At 41.3% G+C, this 19,604-nt stretch overlaps 2 protein-coding genes across 2 annotated transcripts; one reads left to right on the forward strand and one right to left on the reverse strand.

Moving 5' to 3' along the window:
• Nucleotides 1-3,049: 3,049 nt before the first annotated feature.
• On the forward strand, nucleotides 3,050-14,891 carry nr1h4 (nuclear receptor subfamily 1, group H, member 4; the record flags this gene model as incomplete). Its single annotated transcript, XM_084554568.1, has 10 exons — nucleotides 3,050-3,150; nucleotides 4,736-4,770; nucleotides 5,961-6,338; nucleotides 9,914-10,054; nucleotides 10,984-11,126; nucleotides 11,256-11,354; nucleotides 11,609-11,708; nucleotides 11,828-11,974; nucleotides 14,340-14,453; nucleotides 14,577-14,891. The coding sequence occupies 10 exons, from the start codon at nucleotides 3,050-3,052 to the stop codon at nucleotides 14,813-14,815; spliced, it is 1,497 nt and encodes a 498-aa protein (XP_084410694.1). The 3' UTR covers nucleotides 14,816-14,891.
• A 1,265-nt stretch (nucleotides 14,892-16,156) lies between these two features.
• Nucleotides 16,157-19,596, reverse strand: c1qtnf13 (C1q and TNF related 13). Its single transcript, XM_084554570.1, has 2 exons — nucleotides 19,443-19,596; nucleotides 16,157-17,468 (listed from the first exon to the last, which is right to left on the reverse strand). Exons 1-2 carry the CDS (start codon nucleotides 19,471-19,473, stop codon nucleotides 16,399-16,401), a joined length of 1,101 nt encoding a protein of 366 aa, XP_084410696.1. The 5' UTR covers nucleotides 19,474-19,596; the 3' UTR covers nucleotides 16,157-16,398.
• Nucleotides 19,597-19,604: the final 8 nt, after the last annotated feature.

Genomic DNA, 19,604 nt, shown 5'->3' on the forward strand with positions numbered 1-19,604 from the left:
AAATAATGTGCTGTAAAGTTTCATTTTAATCATAAAAGAATATAGTATATTTACTGTTTATCATTACTTCAAAAAAAAAGTTTTGTACAGTAAATTATAATCTTATTGTTTGAAAGAGGTTTGATTTGCAAATGAACACACCACACAAACAACATTTCAGTTCAGGATGTGGACTACATGCATGATGTTAGTCAGCTCTTCATGATGCTTTACACACCCAAACTAACCATAATCATTATTTATCATCAAACTGAATGTTCATTTGGTGTAATAGAAAACAATTAAGGCTCAATTGTCTCTGAGCTAACACAGAGATCGCCAAATGGTTACAATAGCACTGCTAACATGCTCAAGTTTAGCATGTTCAATGTTAATCATGTCGGTCACTTAGCCTTTTAGCATACTAGCATTTGCTAATTTGCACATAAATGTCATTACGTTTGCAGCTGTTTGGTCATAAATTAAAGTTCTGGAAAAGGGACTTTTTGACTCGGAGAGGTGATTTACCCAAAGGTTAGCATGAATGTCTAAAGCTAATCGAAGGGTAATACATCCAGTAATGGACTCAAAACCTCAATGTCCACCTCACTGTGGTAGTCAGTTACTGTAAGAGAGTAGACTTCACCTGCTAGAGAACATGAACTGAGACATTTTAGTTTCCTGGTCACAGTAACATTGCTAATATGCTGCTATTAAGCATGTATAACACTAAAAATGATAGTTAGTTAGCCTGTTAGCCTGTTAGCATGCTACTATTCGCTAATTAGCACAGAATGTTGTTTGGTTTCCAGCTACTGAACAAGTGAAATTCATATCTGATGATGTTGCTAAACTAAAACTCAAAAAAACACACACAAAACTTTTAATGATTCATCCTGACGGGAACATGAGTGTCTAAACCAAACTTTACTAAACTTACTGTCACTACATACAGAGGCACGTACTCAGTTTAGTTAAATTTGTTTCTGCTTCTCCTAATGCCTCGGCTAATTTTGCTAATTAGTATTATAAGACTCATTGTCAGGCTCGTTACTGTACAGCTCTCAGTTCCTCTTTACGTCAGTGTGCTCAAATGACACATTCTTAAATATTCCACAGACTGGCCTGTTTCCCTTCACACTGTAAACATCCTTTGTCTTATCTTTCTTTGTCCGCCTGTTTCATTTTCACCACCGAAGATAATTATTGGACAGGATATTCCTCGCCAGCGTTGGCCTCTCTTGTATAAATTGATTTTGCTTGAAAAACACATAAATAACGCCTTTGTGCATTTGGCTACAAAATGTCTAATGATTTTTTTCCCCCTCGCTCATGTGGTGATAAGACATTTCAAGGCTGTGGACTTTGTGGCTGGTCATCATCGTAGTGCTCAGAAGTCCTGGTGGACATGTGATCGGTAACTTTCCATTGTGTATTTGAGTCACGACATCACAAAACATCAAGGTTGCGGAGAAGACAAAAGCCCAAACCAACGCACACAAGTTCTAGTCCTCATGAGAGGCTGCCAGCTCATTCCTCACATGCTCTCACAAGCAGACCAGATAGTCCACAAACAGACAACAGCCAATGGCAAAGGTTCTGTTTATTCCAGAGAGACTGTCTGTTGACTCAGAAGGACCTCTTTGGATGGAGCAACAACCCATCAATGATTAAACTTCTCTATTTGGGCAAATTAAGGGTTATAAAGACGAGAAGAACATGATTTTCTGTGTGCATACTCATCTTAGAGGACACAAAGACAGTAAGGCAGGAACGCCGTGGTCTGAAAAGTCCTTATACAAACAAATTTGTGTCAGCTGGTACTGGACACCACGGTGACTCAATCAAATGACTTCGATCAGTTCAAGGACGGCTGATTGCCTCACAGTCTGATGTCGTAGGCCTTCTATGATAGCCTTATTTTCTTCTTGTACATAAAAATCTGACCCAAATACAGCAAAATGCTTCGATTTAATTTAAAGTTGTAGATATCTTTTGTGTGTGTGTGTGTGTGTGTGTGTTGCGCTAATGACGACTGGATGTGTTTTACATCCATGTGTAATGTTTGTGTATGTGGGTGGGAATTCATGAGGCAGCCTGTTGTCTTGTTGAGATAAAGCGAGAGTTTTTTGGGGGGCGGGGGTTGAGTGTGTTTGGAGGGGCTGACATGGACAGGAATGGACAGTTTAATTAATAACCACTATCCATTCCTCCCTGACCTCCACTGGTTGCACATGCTCTCACTGGGGTCCACAGACAGGCAGCTTAATGTTCGTTAGCAAATATTGATGGAGCTGTAGCTCACAGCGTGGATATCAGAGCAAAAAGGCACAAAAAGGTCGGGAATTTAACGTCGCCAGACCGGGGGAAAAGGTAAGCAGATGGAGTGTGAACATATATCACAGATGACTTCTTATGAGCCCGCGGTGTGTTGCTGTTTTATACGATTGGGGAGCTATGGCTGGCTGTTGTGTGGGTTGGAGGTTTCTGAATCCTGGTGGGTTGCTTTTTTTTTTATCTCAAGGGAAATTACACTGAGTTAATTAAAAAACATGTCTGGTGAGGTCTATAGAAGTAATGCCTCACATGTGAACGTGTTGTGTGGCCTTAACAGTAGAAAGTAACATGGTAGCTTGTCTGTGGACGCCTTCGATCCCATCTAGAGTTCAGGTTTTACTGCACTGACTGAATGCTTGTGTATGTCGTGTTTAACGAAAGTCAGCACTGATCTTCTTTAACATCCAGCGTCAAGTGAGCCTTAGTCACACGAACTGAGTATATAACAGGACACAACAGACTTCTTTCTGCGACTCCTTCCCCTTGTTATTCATCCCCTCCTCCTTCCAGGCACCTACTGAGCATCTCATCCCTGTGTGGGAGAGGAGACCTGTCAGGTGTGTTGACGTGGGGACTCACAGGATGATGTTTAATTGCACCGTGGTGCCGGTGTCAAACTATCATGCCGATATTCATTATGGTTCACAAATCACCTTGCTTGTTACAGAGGTCAACAAAGGCTCACTACGACTACTACTGCTGTCTCTGAGGCACCGACGGACAACCATCCTGAATGAATGAGTGGGTGGGCCCCGACATCAATGTGGTGGGACCACTGCAAATCCCACCCAGCGATGAATTCTCCATCTCAGAGAGCACCCACCTGTTTGGTAAGTATGCTCGGTCTGAGCAAGTCCAAGACGAGACGGCTGCCAACTGCTTTGAGCTAATGGCAGCATGTGACAAAATTAACACGCTGATGTTTAGAGAGTATAATGTTAACTAGCTAGTGTGGAGCACACCTGGAGCTTGGGTTATACTCTCTCAAAGAACCTATGTTGTAGCCTACCAGAGTCCTACTGAGAGACACAGATGTGGAAATCCGTTTTGGACCAAAAGCGGTTGTTGCGGCACTTGATGCCTCAACATGTGGTTACATTTCTTGGGAAATCCACCTCAGGCTGTATGCTACATTGTAGCTGCGACCCAGAGCCGACTCAGAAGCATAAATCCAGCTTAAGCTTGCCTCCTTTTAACGGAGGCAAGGTAGTTTGACAACATCTCACATAAAGCATAAGTGATTATAGTGTGCCAAACCATATGGGTTAGTGCTTTCTCATAACTTCAAGAACCACAAAGGGCAACAGAGATTCCACTGAATCATTTATGCGCGTCAAACAAACCCACCTCCATTAAATTGCAGTGCACCTCCACTCGGACATCTTGTTATATTTCCAGATGAATTTGCTTTTGAGCCAAAAAATAAATCCTCACTGGGAAAATTGTCTTGGACTTGAAAGAAAACATGCAAAAAAGGCCTAAAGAATAAACCTTATTACTTCCTTAACAAGTAGTGGCAATGGGTATATCAATAACGTGATACAGAGAGGTGTTTCTGCCGCAGCTGTAAACTGGATGGGCATACAGTTCAATTAACTGCTTTGAACAAGTTTCAATGAAACCATGAACCATATAACCTTCATAAGGGTGGGATTTATTGATGATTTATTCCTGTTGCATTAAACCGTTTCAGTTTTGCTATAAGTGTGTATGATTAACAGGCCTCTCACTGGTGCATGCCTGATACTCAGTGTATGAGGTTGGATATTTAACAGCCACTTAACAACCAGCATTTGCAGGGTCAAGAAACCTCTCACCCAGTCGGCGCTGAAACATCATAACCTGTTGCACTTGAGTAAAAATGAGCAAGCAAAGTGAAATGCAGTGACGGAAATACGTTTGAAAAGTAAAGTAGATAAAGTAGATTAATTGTCAACGATGTCCACATCAATGTACAGCATGTACAACTTACTGCGTGAGATTTAAGTGTTATGTAACATTCAATTTAAAATCCGTCCACCTTGGGACATGATAAACAACAAGCAGGGAGGTGACCGTCATCCACCGCCTTCATTCAAAGAGTTCCCATCATCTCCGTACAGTAGCACTCACCCCGTACCGCTGCCCAATTCTGCAAATAACACATTAGCCAGCTACTTGTAATGATGTAAAGAAATGTAACCGCGTGGTTAATGAGTAGCCGTGGCAACCTTTGCTCCTCTTGGGATTTCTCAAGCAAGCGGCAGGTGGCTCGGTGCCGTTCTCACATCTCTGGGAGACGACTTCCCGGTCAAAAGAAATAAATGGAAGATGATTTTTTTGGGTTCGACGCAGAGGAAGGACTAAACAACAAAACACAGGCGGACTGTGGGGAGATAAAGGAGAGTAAAGGCTCAGAATAGCCTGTGTGTTGACACAGGGAGATGGCCATGGTCCAGACCAAGTCTTCAAGAGGTCAGTGTCATGGTATACTTCACAGATATTAGGATTAAGCAGTAGTTTTTGATTAAAGGTCTGATCCTCATTCTTGACATTTCAGTATAGTTGAGAGAACACACTGCCGTTAAAGTGGCAGTCAACCCCCACTCGGTGGTTTTTAAAGGAAACGAAAGCTCGTGAATATGCCCGACGTACTCTGGAAATCGTGATGAAACAACGCAGTGATCCTGTTAATATCTTCAACTTTGTGTCAGCTTGTTTGTGGCGGTGTTACATGTCACCCTGAAAGACACGGTGTGCTCTGTGCAAGCAGGCTGTTAATCATTTATGGGTTTATATTATATGCTGTGTGAGTTGATGCAGAGTCTGTTCCTTCTCTAACAAGCTTCTGCAGGAAACAGAGTATGATTAAAGAAGATGTCATATGTTGCAAAAATGTGAGTTATATATGTCTTTATATATATATACATACATACATAAATATATATTCGACACTGATTTCCTTTTGTATTGGACGGCTTTTACACTTCAAAAGTTACACTATATGTCTTTATATATATATATATATATATATATATATATATATAAAGACATATACACAAACACATACATAAATATATATTCGCCACTGATGTCCTTTTGTATTGGACGGCTTTTTACACTTTAGCGCCACCAGTGTTACTCATAGAAGTTGTCTCATTTTATTGAAGCTACTCAACAAAACATTTCCTATTTCCAACTGGTTTTTATCACAACAAGTGACACTTCTCATTTGACGATGATGAGGACACAGATAATTATCTCCAGACTGAGTAGTTCCTCTCAGCTTCGCTGAATGTTTTTAAAATCTTTCAACTCGTTAGTTTAGATTTCCATCTTCTGCCTGAATGCTTTGTTTCAGGCGTCTTCATGTTCAGCTGTCCTCAGCTGAAAGAGGTTACAAGTGTACACACTGTACACTTTGTGCCCAGACAGATATAGTTAGTGATTAGCTATGAGTAGGGGCAGATATCTCTCTCTCTTTGCAGTTGGAGACAAGTTGTATAGAAACACTGAATGGTAATCTGGCTTCATGTCTAGCTGACATATTCACTTTTGTAGGGTGGTAATGTGTCATTCTAACATATCAAAAAACAATAGATATGGCTTTAAATGTCAGCTTCTGGGCATGTTGTTTAAAGAACGTTCTCTTCTTCTTCTCTCAGATATCCTGGCAGATCAAGGCAGTCCTCTCCTACAGGACCCTGATATGTTACCTTTCACCAGCTATCCCACCATGCAGTACCCGTCCATGGAGCCAAACATGTCTTCCACTCCATACTACTCCACTCAGAACTACTACCCTCAGTACAATGGGGATGAATGGTACTCACACACGGGGATATATGAACTGAGGAAAGGACCCCTGGAGGGTAGTTATGACGCCGAGATGGACGAGGGGTCCCCGGTTGTGCCGGCCGTGTGTAAGAGGACCCGGCACATGTCGCAAGCTGGAAGGGTCAAAGGGGAGGAACTGTGTGTTGTGTGTGGAGACAAGGCCTCCGGATACCATTATAACGCTCTCACCTGTGAGGGGTGTAAAGGTGAGAGGACAGAACACTGAGAGGAGTCATGGGTGATTTTCAAATATAGATGCAGGAGAATAGCTTATGTTCAGCGTTTCAGTGCCTGTTGCTTTAAATACAAATGAGCTGCTGACACTTGATTCACACATTCACACCACGAACATGTTCAAAAACCATGCGTTTCGTATGTTCAGAGGTACAAATCTTGGACATAGTTCACATTTCACATGTGCAAAACACATGGACATGTGTTCACAAGTAAAATGTGTTTTTTTTCTGTAACAACTCTTGTTGTTACAGAAAACAACTCTTTTCACATGTGTAAAACATGTGGAAAACACACAATACGATCATGTGTCAGTTGCATTATAAGGGAGCGCATGTGTTAAACGTGTTATCACAAGTTATATCTTAAGGACTATCACCTATTCCCAGACATTTTCTGTGCTTAGTCACATGGGACAATATTATAAAATCCCACCTTTTCCATGTGCAGTGTATGTACTGTATGTCAGGTATTACACATATTTCACATTTGATTTTACACGTTCTCCCCACATATGATCAATTAGTTTTTTATCATTGAGAACATGCCGACACCCCTTTCTTTCCTGAAGCGGGTTTAGACACGGATACCCCAACACAAACAGGCAGGAGAACCAGCATGGCAGTCTACAAAACCAGAAACTCAACAATACACAATTCAGGACAATTCAGGAACGGGCCTGTCCATCAAAATGGCTGCAGACCTTATTGATTTGACTCGCTCCTCTTGATCCACGGGAGAAAAAGGAGAGAAACAAGAAAAACAAGACAATTTCTTGTGGTCTTTTCTTGTTTTTTAGGGGTCCATGCAACGAAGCTGCAGGATCCCTATTGTTTTTATTGCGATTTGTATATCAAAGCAACATTTCAATATCTCAAAAACTACAGTAGCTAACTTCGTGAAATTTTGCATACACAATCTGTAAAATATTGTGCAGACGCCCATCAAGTTGCTTGACACTACGTCTACAGGGGGCGCTACAGGTGACATGGAAACATTCCATATGACTTTAAGGCCTATAACTTTTGAAGAATTCACCCAATCCTTATGAAACGTAGCAACCGTCATTGTAATATGCTTGTGTACAATCATCGCAAGTTTCGTGAAAATCGGGCTGTAGGGGGCGCTACAACCACTACATGTTTATATCTGACAAACCACCACAGTAAACTGCTTGAAATTTGACAATAATAATCCGTGGACGACACTTTACAAGCCCAACAAGTTTCGTGCAATACGGTCTATAGGGGGCGCTACTGGGGGATGACTTCGCCATCTGGTGAAATGTAATTGTATTTAAATATATTTATACATCACGCTAGTCGGACATAACCAGACTTCTTCAGTTCTTATCAGAATACGAGTCCGGTAACACGCCATTTGGATTTTTATTATGGGGCGTGTTTTTGTTGTAAACAAATTCAGCTCCATGCCGCTCAGATGACATGTGTCCCTGTCACACAGATACAAACGTGAAAAGCAGCAGCCAGAAAGCGGTTGGCATTTTGCTAGTAGAGCGTGTTCGATAAAAGACCCTTTTTCTGCATGTGTCTCTCTCATCCCATGATTTCATTCTCTTCACTGGCGATATCAAATAAAGGCGTAAACAGCAGAAGAATATCCTGAGAATGAAGAAGAAACCCAGCTTGTTCTGTATAAAATGATCAGCTAAGTCTGAGCTTGGCTTGCTTTTGCATTTAGTTATTTTGATGCGCCTATTGTGTATTTGTCAGAGCCAAGGCACGTGAGTCATCTTAAGACGGCGTTTCCAGGAGTTTATAGTCTATAACTGATACTTATCAGCTGAATGTCATTTGGCCCACATAGTAAAAATGATGTTATTTTCTTTAGTTCTTGAATCTCAGGGGTCAGTCATGACAACCTACAACATATTACAGTGAAGAGTAATATGTGAAGATGAGGAAAATAAAAGCTACTGCACTCTTCAACACCAGGATGTTCCCTTTGGGGGAATTTTGTGCATGTTAGTCCTGACTATGGAGGAGGAACTTCTTTAAGGAAAGGGATTTTTCTTTGTGAGGTGGGGGGGATTACGCTCTGACGCTGAAACAATTTCCTTATCTGGCTGCAGTTGGCAGAATTGTCCTAGAAATGTTGTAACTGCACAAATACTTTCTACTACAGCTGTACACTGTGTATTGACTACATGCTTGATAACCTGCCAGGGACAGGCAGTAATGCACACAACCATAAAACATACAATCATTTCTGAAGGAAAGATTGAGGCTGATTTTAAGAGGACAAAAACAATAAAATGTTGCAATGTTACAGTAAAAGCGAACACTTTACAAGCCACTCTCCTTGAACTTTTTGCTACCTTGGGACAGCAAAGTTGTGGCCTTCGGCCGCGCCCCGCCGTGTTTTTTTTTATGGCGCCGTGAATTTGGTGTGATTCCTGCCAAACGACGGGGTGAATGGGTATCAGTGTAATTCCACACTGTGAGGTTGGACAATGCCAGGAGTGCGGCAGCTGACCTGTCCTGCCATTTGACTGAGAATAGGCTCAGGTCTAACTGGTACGGCTGCCAGATTGGGTTCCCTCTCAGCTTTCTGCTGTACAATGCACGAGCAACCCGAGCTGAGTTACGCTAATGCATGTCATTGTGCTTAATGATGTCAGAATGTCTAGTAACTGTTCCAAAGTTATTCTGTGCAGGTGTGTGTGTTTGTGCAGGTGTGTGTGCTCGTGCATGTGTTTGTGCATGTGTGTGTGATTGTGCATGTGTTTGTGCACGTGTGTGTGTGTGTTTCCCTCTGTTGATGTCTGGACCGGAGCCAGCTGGGTTCACTGGTGTCTCTGCAACATTATCGGAACAGTGTGCAAACTATGAAGCGGTCATTATTCATATCTCATTACAGAGCAGTGGAGGAATTATAACAGATCCTCGATTTACTTAAAGACCGTCAATATTAATGAGAAATAGTCAAAAGTTCAAATAAGAATTGACAGAAAAATAAGCTTGACAATATCAAACATCACTCTATATGTTATTATATGATTGTTAGTAGCATTGTTTCTATATTAATGAATGAGGTTTACTTCTTTTTTAACCACTTTAACCAGATGTCACATAATCGAACACATAACAATGCATCATAAAAAGCATCAGGCAATAAAAGTAACTACACCAATATATCGTCTGATTATGAAGTATAGTGTCAGTCAAAACAGCAACAAAATATTGCAGCTGAGAAATTCATGAGGAATATTGCCATGCTTAATGTCAAGAATTTTTGTTTATGTGCTTTTTTAACTCGCTCTCTCTATTTACATCTTCTCCTAATTGTTCACTTTACTAAAAAGGCATAAAACGCTCCCAAAAACTCTTTTGAAAGTTAGTATACTGTGTCATTATACATCTATCTTATGTATGTGGGTTTCCTTATAGGCCTTAATAATCCATCATTATTTATTCTACAGAGGTACCATTTTGCATCTGCATCCTGCTATCAGTGGGGCTCAAGAGAAGATCCTTTCTGTGTATATGTGTTTTCTCCACTAATGTCATATTTCTACCATGTTCAGGTTTCTTCAGACGGAGCATAACCAAGAACGCCGTGTACAAGTGCAAGAGCGGTGGAAACTGCGAGATGGACATGTACATGCGCAGGAAATGCCAGGAGTGCCGACTGAGAAAGTGCAAGGAGATGGGCATGCTGGCAGAGTGTGAGTATGGCTGCATGTCAAGAGCCTCCTGGCTCCCGTTCACGCTGACGGGACGCCAAAATAGCCATTAATCAATGGAAAATAGATTATAGACAAACATCAAACTTATTTGTGCATGCGAACGCTGTACTTTCTGTTCAGTAGCGTCACGAGAGGCTGTCATAGGTAAGCCCTCATTTTCCATTCTGACATGCTCTGTTGAATTTTACTGGGGGATTCTGTGTCGCTGCATATCACACAATACAAAAGACCCAGGTTTTGTTACTGGTACGGGAATAGAAGCAGTTTAACAGAAACCTTAAGCTCCATTTAGAAAACTAAAAGGATCACCCTGCCAGTGGCGGCTGTCACGGAAAGGAACTTGTGAGCTTTTTTTCTTTTCATATGCCGAGCAGACTTCTAGATGTGAACATGTACTTTGTCTGAAGCTGGGTCTGTGGAGGATTATTAGTTATGGGCTCTATAAAAAAGCCGTCAGCCGAAAAGAGCAGGAGGAGAGACCGGACTCCTGTTGCTCATAAATAGTGCAGGGAAGCTGCGATGAATATTGCAGGGTGGGAGGCAACCAGAGCTTGAAGGGTTCGACTTTTCCGGTCATAATGCGGACGAGAAAGATGGTGATTTGACCGGTTGTTTTATTTCTGTTTGTTCATTGACCATTCCCATCCTCCTTCAGTTATCTGAAATCTAAATAAACTAATTTCATGGAGCTGATACATAGAAATGTAAAGGAAAATGTCATATCAAATAAAAGCATAAACACTCAATCATATTCGATACAGCGCTTTTTAAAGTGGACGTGATGTTGAAATATAAATCAAAAGGGATTAAAAGATCCACATATACACATAGATATTATTTAAGTGAAGATGAAGCCTTAAAACTACTCTGAGGTATTTAACACAGAAAGCCTTTGTCGATGCTGACAGGCCTGCTGACAGAGATCCAGTGTAAATCGAAAAGGCTGCGGAAGAACACCAAGGCCTCCCCGGGACAGTCCACCGGAGACGAGACGGAGGGGGTAGACAACGCAGACAGCAAACAGGTCACCTCAACCACCAGGTTGTCGAAGGTAAACGACCCCTCTGCAGCATCACTAATACATTTCTCTTGACCTCACTGATTCTGCCTTATGAACTGAGACAATCTGTGTAATCATTTACTTATTAATTTATTTATTTTGATGTCTTTCTGAATCCAGGAGAAGGTTGAAATCACCAAGGAGCAGCAGGCCCTCTTGAAACTCATTGTAGATGCTTACAACAGACATCAGATTCCCCAAGATGTTGCCAAAAAACTGGTATTTTGCCATTTTGGAATATTTTCTTTCAACTAACTGTATGAATTATTGACCATAAATGATCCAGCAAGAGAAAACTGGAGAGTGCTGCAAACACAAAGCAGTATACACAGACTGAGCCCACACCTGTCTATTGAATGAAGCGAAGTCTGCATCTGACTGGTTCAGCCTTGATGTCGGTGGAGCTGCTCATGGCTTCTCCCAGAAGGTCTGATCTGTTTCTCTGCTGTTTACTGATGTTCTCTCCCCTTCAGCTACAAGAACAGTACAGTGCAGAGGAAAACTTTCTCCTACTGACAGAAATGGCAACAAGTCAAGTTCAAGTTTTGGTGGAGTTTACAAAAAATATTCCAGGTATTTCTATTTACTATTTACAGAGGAAGAACACACACTGAAGTGTATTAAAAAACACAAATTGCCTCATTATTTCTTATTATGCCTCATTATAACAAGCGGTGTTATGCCTCCTGCAGGTTTTTTGGCTCTGGATCATGAGGATCAGATCGCTCTGCTGAAGGGTTCGGCTGTAGAAGCCATGTTTCTGCGCTCAGCTCAGGTTTTCAGCAAAAAGATGCCCGGCGGACACACCGAAGTTTTAGAGGAGAGGATACGCAAGAGTGGTGAGTCTTAGCCTTCTGTGCTGCCTGAGATTCAGACGGCGTAACTATAACAACAGAGTTTCTACAAACGAGTGCAGCTTTTTAAGCTCTCATCACATAAATACACTGGAGTTTTAGGGCAACAAATGTCATGTTTTGTCAGAATTGTGACTTTAAACTCACAATTTTGACTTTGTTCTTAGAATTTAACTTTAATCTCACTTTATTGACTGAAATACAGATAGTCTAACTAATAACAGAGTATACATAGGTGTGACTTTATAAACTCTCATCACGTAAGTATGGAAAAGGATTAGAAAAAAAGTTTTTGGATGGATTTTTTATTTTTCTGTCAAAGTTCTGACTTTAACCTCAAATGTTTGAGTTTTAATCTCAGAATTTTGAGATTATTCTCTGGCTTTTATCTGACTTCTTTATTGACTGTAATACAGATGGCCTAACTAAATTGCATAAATATGATAAAGGATTAGGGCCAGTGGAAAAAAATATTTTTGGTTGTGACTGTTTGTCGAAATTCTGACTTTAATCTAAGAATCTGGAATTTATTCTGAGAATTCTGAGATCAATCCGGCAGAGATTAACCTCATTCTCATAAAGAAACAAAAGTCATAACCCCAGAAAATATATATATTATGTATTTTATTTTATTTTTATTTTACAGTGGCCCTAATCCTGTTCCGTACATAAAGTAGCAGTAGTCTAGTAACACATTAACGCCTGATTCATGACCTTCAGCCATCTTTTGCTCTGCCAGCTGCAGCTGGCAGCACGTCTAGTCAGATCCTCCTTTAATATTTGATCTCGCCGATCTGTGTGATGCAGCTGGGAGATGTGCGCTGACCTGTTGATCTTTGGCTCGGTGTAGTTTACACACACACACGCACACCTTCGCTGGGTTTAGTTTCACTCTGCCGAAGTGTGCGTGCATGCTCGCAAGATGAAGGCCGTTTGGCGCCGTAAGGATTAATGCATTAAAGCACACAGTTACTCAAGTGCCTATATATTCAAGTCGTTTACTTGCTGGTTTCAAAACCAAATTAAATGTATGTGAGGTGTCATTCTGTCAACATCCCGGACAGTTAGACAGACAGCAGCGGCGATGGCAGGCATGTGAGTGCGTCACAGAGTCCCTTGGCGCTGCTGTGGTGTGAATGGCGGGGATAAGAAATATTCACACTAAAGGCCAGTCTGGGAGAATGAGGGAGCAAAGCTGTCTGGAGAGACCATTGTTCTTTATCAAAACATCAGGAGTGCCATTGTCCTCCTCTCTCCCTCTGAGCCCCAGTGGCATTTCTGAAAGCTCAATGATGTGTCCGAGCAGACAGAGCCCCTCAACTCATTTGAAGAGCGTCAAAAGTAGGAACTGTCGCCAGTGTGCAAGAGAAAACGGAATGAAAACATTTCATAGGGAGCAGTTTTAGATATTCTTGTGCTGAAGGTCTCTGCAGAAGTTTCTGCTGTTTAGAGATGACGGAGGCTGATTCTGTTGTCATAGAACTAAAGTATTTGTACAAATGTTTAACAGGAAAACATCTGATCGGGTAGTCCTGATCAGATATTCACATTCTGCAAAATTATGATCCTTTATTCGTCTTTTGATATCGCTCAGATAATAAATATATTTTTCAGCACATTCATAAACCTATAATATTTTTCTACATGCCCTTTTTGAGCATGTATTTTTCTACATGCCCTTTTTGAGCTTTTACTTGTTCATCTGAAAGAGATAAGTCCTTGAAGAACATACTGTAGAGCAGTATCTTGTTCCAGTTCATCATACAGCAGAGCACCGATCACCTTAGGACCCTCTGATTTCTAAAAAAGTACTGTTACAATTAGTGTTTGAACCTTTTAGCGTACATCACGGCTGACTGGCTATGGCGGCGTTATTGATTTTGCATTAAAACTTTTGGCATCTGGTAGAGATTTTAACATCAATGTTTCATTCCAGTCTGAAACTCCCACATATTATGCATGAAATGGCACACAGAAATGGCTGTATAGTTTTATATAGGTAGACCAGGTATACTATAGATTTCAGTGATGCAGATCAGACACAACTGTTGCTGCCCTCCTTTCATTTCCTCCTCTTTCTTCTGTGTTCTGCTTCTTGTGCATCTGAAAACTACAAGAGTGTTTCACACATCTATGCTGCACCTTTCACCAGATTAGTTCATCACATGAGGCACAGACAGCTCAAAAATATATATATTATCATTTAACTAAACTGGACATTATTACTGTATAAAAACCTAGCACCTCTTCTTGTCTTTTTACTGGGAGCCTGTTCGTGCCGATGCACAACGCATAGCTTATCTGAAATATTACTTTAAAATAAAGAATGTTTTACTCTTTTCTTCTGCAGGTATATCAGAAGAGTTTATCACACCCATGTTCAACTTTTACAAAAGCATCGGTGAGCTGCAGATGATACAGGAGGAACAGGCTCTCCTCACCGCCATAACCATCCTGACGCCAGGTGAGCCTTAGCAGTTTTTACTGATCCAGAAGTGGTTTGTTAGGTCATAGAGTGGAGGGTTTCCTAAATCAGCGTCTATAATCTTTCATAGTCAGATATGTAATCCTCTGCCTTCCTCTCCAGATCGGCCCTACGTGAAGGATCATCAGGCTGTTGAGAAACTTCAGGAGCCCATGCTGGACGTGCTGAGGAAGCTCTGCGTCCTGCAGCATCCGCAGGAGCCTCAGTACTTCGCTCGCCTCCTGGGCCGCCTGACAGAGCTGAGGACTCTCAACCACTACCACACCGAGATGCTCTCGTCCTGGAGAATGAACGACCACAAATTCACCCCGTTGCTCTGCGAGATTTGGGACGTGCAGTGATGCGTCCAGGGGAGTGGCGACGGAGGCGACAGTAAGAAGAACATTTGCAAGACTAAGTGGGCCGAGCAGCAGTGTGTATTTATATGGCAGAATGTGAGGAGTTAAAATCCTACACAAGACGCCTCTGTGGAGCCTGACCTTGGGGGGTTTAGGTGCAGGCACTGACTCTGGATGGTTTAGAGTATTTGTTTGTGTTTATGTTATTTTTTTTTTTTCATGGCTCCCACCACTATTCTTATTAATTGTGGCAGCAAAGAGAAAACTGTTCAAAGGTTTGGATTTAGCAAACTTTTTTTTTCTTTTAAATGTAAATCATGTTGATTAGTCAGACAAGTACAAACACTGGAACCTATTCAAAGCCAAGATGGTGCTCATAAAAAGAGTAAGATTTAGTTTCCCTGCATTCATTTATTCATATTGTATGGTGTCACAATAGCTGTGCACAAATGTCCTATGTCCCGCCTCGATAAATGGCAAAAGTTTTTAGGAAAAAGATTTATGAGGGGGCATTTTTTTCCAAGCCTGTCGCAGAAGCAACATCTGGCACATCTGCGAAATAATTTTATCTTTTTTTGTATTTCTTTTTTTTAAAAATGTATCTCGTTAAAATGAACAAGAAATTGCGAAACACTAAATTATTTACATGGAAATGTTTCCATGATGAAATAGTCTTACATTGTATACTTCACAATTTACACCCCAGAAAATCACTGACTTTTTATTCTACTTTTTATTTATGCCCCCAGTTAACATGAGAACAAATCGCCTCAATTAAAAGACTAAAACCCATGCTTTTGCGTGTTTTAGTTCAATTTTCAGACGGTTAATAAAGAATATTTAACATTGCTGTTGGCTATTCTTAATGCGGACCCCTTCATTCATTGTCTCGTGATTCCAGTTTCTTTCTGTCTTTCTTTCTTTCTTGTTCCTGATGTTGTAATGCCATTATGCAGGAGAATCTTGAATTCCTCCACGGCACCACCACCCAGACTACTGGTAACAGCTAGGATCCATGTTTGAAGAAGGAAGAAATATTTAGCCCCTTTTTGATATTGTCAGTTACACTAGCTGCTCATACTTTTGTTAATTTGACTGAGAAGAAATACAAACTTTATTTTTTTTTTTTTTATGAAGACACAACATTTAAACATATCTATCTACAACGCAAAAGCTCCGTACACATTGTTACTCATTTTAATAAACTTTACATCATTTACATAGCTATACCTGACAGTTTACAAAAAGGTACAAAAACTTAGATTTAACAAAGTCTAAATACAAAGAATTGTAAAAAATGTCTGTGAACAAAAACTGTTACTTCATTGAGAGCTCATTATCTAAACACATATATTGTTTTTGTGATGTCTTGCAGCTAATTGCACTTGATTGAAAAGCTTGCCCGCAGCGCCATCTTGTGGAGTAAATAGCCAACACGTGTTACCTTAGGAATTATGTTATTTAGCCAGAAAACCATCAAATAAGCAGTAAAGTCACTTACACTACCCTGATTGCCTCTGATCCATCCATATGCAAATAAACTACAGACTTACTATAAATCTAGCTTCTATGAAGGGTTGAGATATTTATAGGTGAGTTCTGTCCTGGTCGCTGGGAGGTGTTTCTGCGTCAGGATAAACCAAGAAGCCAGAAAACGTTGTGTACCTCCCCTGGTTGCTGTAAACGGCGTAACGCTCGTCCTGCTGGCTGTACAGCCAAACACTGTCGCCCTTGCGGAGAGACAGCAGCAAGCTCTGGCTCTGCATCTCCCGTCTCTTTGACGTGTCCTCATCGAACACCATCGCCTGCACCACGCCCTTCCCGGTCATCAGCTTCACAGAAACTGCCTTGCAAGGGTGTTTCCCCACTGTGAAGGCAAAGAAGTAAGCTCCGGGGAAGTGGCAGGTGAACAGGCCCGAGCTTTTGTTGAAATGGCCTCCTATGTTGACAAATTCCACATCAAAGTTCAGAGGTGTCTTGTCCCGCTGCGTGCCGCTCTGGCCCATGAGAGCGGATGTCCGAGCCACTGAGAAGGCAGACTTCGGCTGCTCCATCGTCTGACCTCTGGACCAGGGGTCAGTCTGAGGTGGGCAGTGTGGGTAGTGCAGTGCTGGTGAGGCCTCCTGGTTACTGCTGTAGCTGGTCAGGGGCATGTCAGGATACACAAGGTAACCAGAGAAGCTGATGTAAGGCCCGGCATTGCTGTACAGAGCATACTTAGGGCTCTGCTGTAAAAGCAGCCACACAGTGTCCATTTTCTTCAAACTGATCATTACACTTTGGCTTTGAACTTTCCTTCCTTTCTTGCGGTAGTCGTCGTAGGCTATGGCCTGCACCTCCTCTCCATTCTTCACCAGTATGACAGAAAGCATCTTTTTGGGAAATTTCCCCACGGAGAAGGAGAAATAGTAAGCTCCGGGGATGCGGCAGCGGAAGTAACCGGTGTCCGGGTTGAAGTCCCCGCCGATGTTGACCAAGAGCCTGTTGAAAGTCACCGCTTTCTGCTTGCCGCCCACTACACTGTTGGTCTGCGTGGCGGAGAAAGCAGAGCGCACACCTGGTGACACCGGAGGGGGGTGAAGGGGGGAAACTGGTCCAGAGTAGGTGACCATGATGAACAGACACGCCAGGTAGTGGTAGTGTGTTCTCCGGTGAGCTATAAAACAAGTGCAAAACATGACATATATGAGTAAAAGACTGAGTGGGAGACTTCATTAGGAAGCTTGATACGTCCCGGGCCTGCCTTAGTTTCTGATGTTTTGAATTCTGATGACTTCTGGCTCGGTCTTTTCTTTTTATGTATCATCTGTCTCACATGTATCATGTATCACCCAGTATCTTGTGCTCTTCTTTGTACCATGTTTATATGCTGCATGTATTCTTTATCCAGATGTATAAATTCATTTGCTTTCTTCTTCTGCTCACTTCTCCCCCTTCCCTCTTTTGTCCTCTATCCCACCTCACTCATTTTTTCTGTTTCTCCATTACTCAAGCTCCACTACTCGCCCATATGAGCCGGATTCTGCTCAAGGTTTCTTCCTGTTGAAAACAAGTTTTTATTTCCCACTATTAAAGTAGTGCCAGCTCTGGGGGTCCCGAGGTTGAGGTTTTTGTAAAAGCAGTCCCAGATTCAAGATGTTAATTAAATTCTTACTTTGCAAGTCTCCGTTACTAACATACACCAAATAAATGAAAGAAATATAAAACCTACAAAGAGCAAAATATTGAAATTTGGATTAATTGAACTGCACTGATTTTTGAATTCCCATCCTGTCCCAACATGACGGTCGGGCTCAGAGGGGTCACCATCTAAGCCTAAGGGTCACCGAACGTAAAGAATAGACATTTTGTGCTTTTTGTTCAAAAGATTTGGTGCAAATTGAAGCAAACTGACTTCATCCTTGGTCCTGGTTTCAAGGTTCTCACTATTTCCAGTATTTTTGCTAAGCTACTGCTGGCATAGCTTCATATTTATAGTTTTTTAAAAGGATAGTATTCATCTTCTCATTTCCCCCAGAAAGTGAATGAGTATTTCTGGAAATGCGAAACAAGGAAAGAAAAATATCCCAAAAGTTTGCAATAGAAAGGTCTTCATACTATAATCAGTCTTGTTTCTTTTAATACGCAGTATACCTAGGCCTCTAAAGTCACACCATGGGGCATAAAGGCCGGCACAAATGTGTAAAATACACTTTCATTTGATGGGCGTGTGTGTATCAGACTAAGCTCACCACGAACGCTGCTTCCTCTATATAAAGTGCTTGATGTCGATAAGGAAGTCTGGCTACACTCTGTTGACATAGATCTTCAAATCGGGCGCTCAGCGTGAGCAGCAGCCTCTGTAATGTGGCTGGTATTGCCCGTTCTCCCTGTGCACTACATTAGGTGCCGGTTCATCTGTTCCTGTGTGTGTTGAACAATGGAAAATTTCAGAGGGCTGGTGAGGTGTGGCGGGAGAGAAAGGCTAAAAGATACCACTGCAAAGTACAAGAGAATCATTAGCTGGAAGTGTGGATGATCTATTAATATTATGAGTGTATTTTTGCGGAACTTGCTGCTTTTTGATATTTACAAGCACTTATTTTACTCACATCTTACATTTCTACATTTATAATCGAAATGACTAAGAATATGGTTTCATACACGTACAAAGCTTAATCAACTTTAAACCCGAGAAGGACACATTTGTCTGAAGAGAGTTCCCTGAGCTCAGCTAAGTGACACGACACGAGTGTAAGCTCATGTTTTACACTTGGTTGTTTCCTCTGTAAAATGCAGATTTTACAGAGAAGACGAATATAAACTAGGCCACTCACAGGAAATGCATGGGCTTGGCTATATGAGTCAGATTCTCTCACCTGAGGGATGAAATTAACTTTTTAAAACCACATTTTAACATTTATTTATTTTTTTAATCACAGTGTGACATATCATATGCTTAGTGAGAAGAATTGACATTTGTCTGACAGCAAAATAAAATAAATCATGCATATAATCAACTAAATCACAGGATCACATATTTATGACAGTAAAATTGAATTTGGTCAAACGGTAAAAACAGACACGCTTTCCGTATTCAATAAATAAATAAAAAAAAATTATCAACCATTCACAAAAATGGTAAACCCACCTGCTGAGCTACGTTCGGGCAGAAATTGCATGCTGGACGAATTCTTGGTCAGACGTTTTTAAATAAAGTTCCTGTGAGTGTGCTGCTCGGCTAATGTCCATGTAACAGGCCTGACACCCAAAAGGACAAAGCTTTTTCTCCATACAGATATGTGAGGAGGAG

This window comes from Chelon labrosus (genome assembly GCF_963514085.1).
Source record: "Chelon labrosus genome assembly, chromosome: 11".
Classification (NCBI taxonomy): domain Eukaryota; kingdom Metazoa; phylum Chordata; class Actinopteri; order Mugiliformes; family Mugilidae; genus Chelon; species Chelon labrosus.

What these genes read in the sequence shown, in the direction of transcription:
- c1qtnf13 (XM_084554570.1), bottom strand. Translation starts at nt 19,473, where the DNA reads ATGCAATTTCTGCCCGAACGTAGCTCAGCAG. An exon ending in GCCCGAACGTAGCTCAGCAG is followed by an intron (nt 17,469 to 19,442) that starts GTGGGTTTACCA and finishes CTTGTTTTATAG; the next exon opens with CTCACCGGAGAACACACTAC.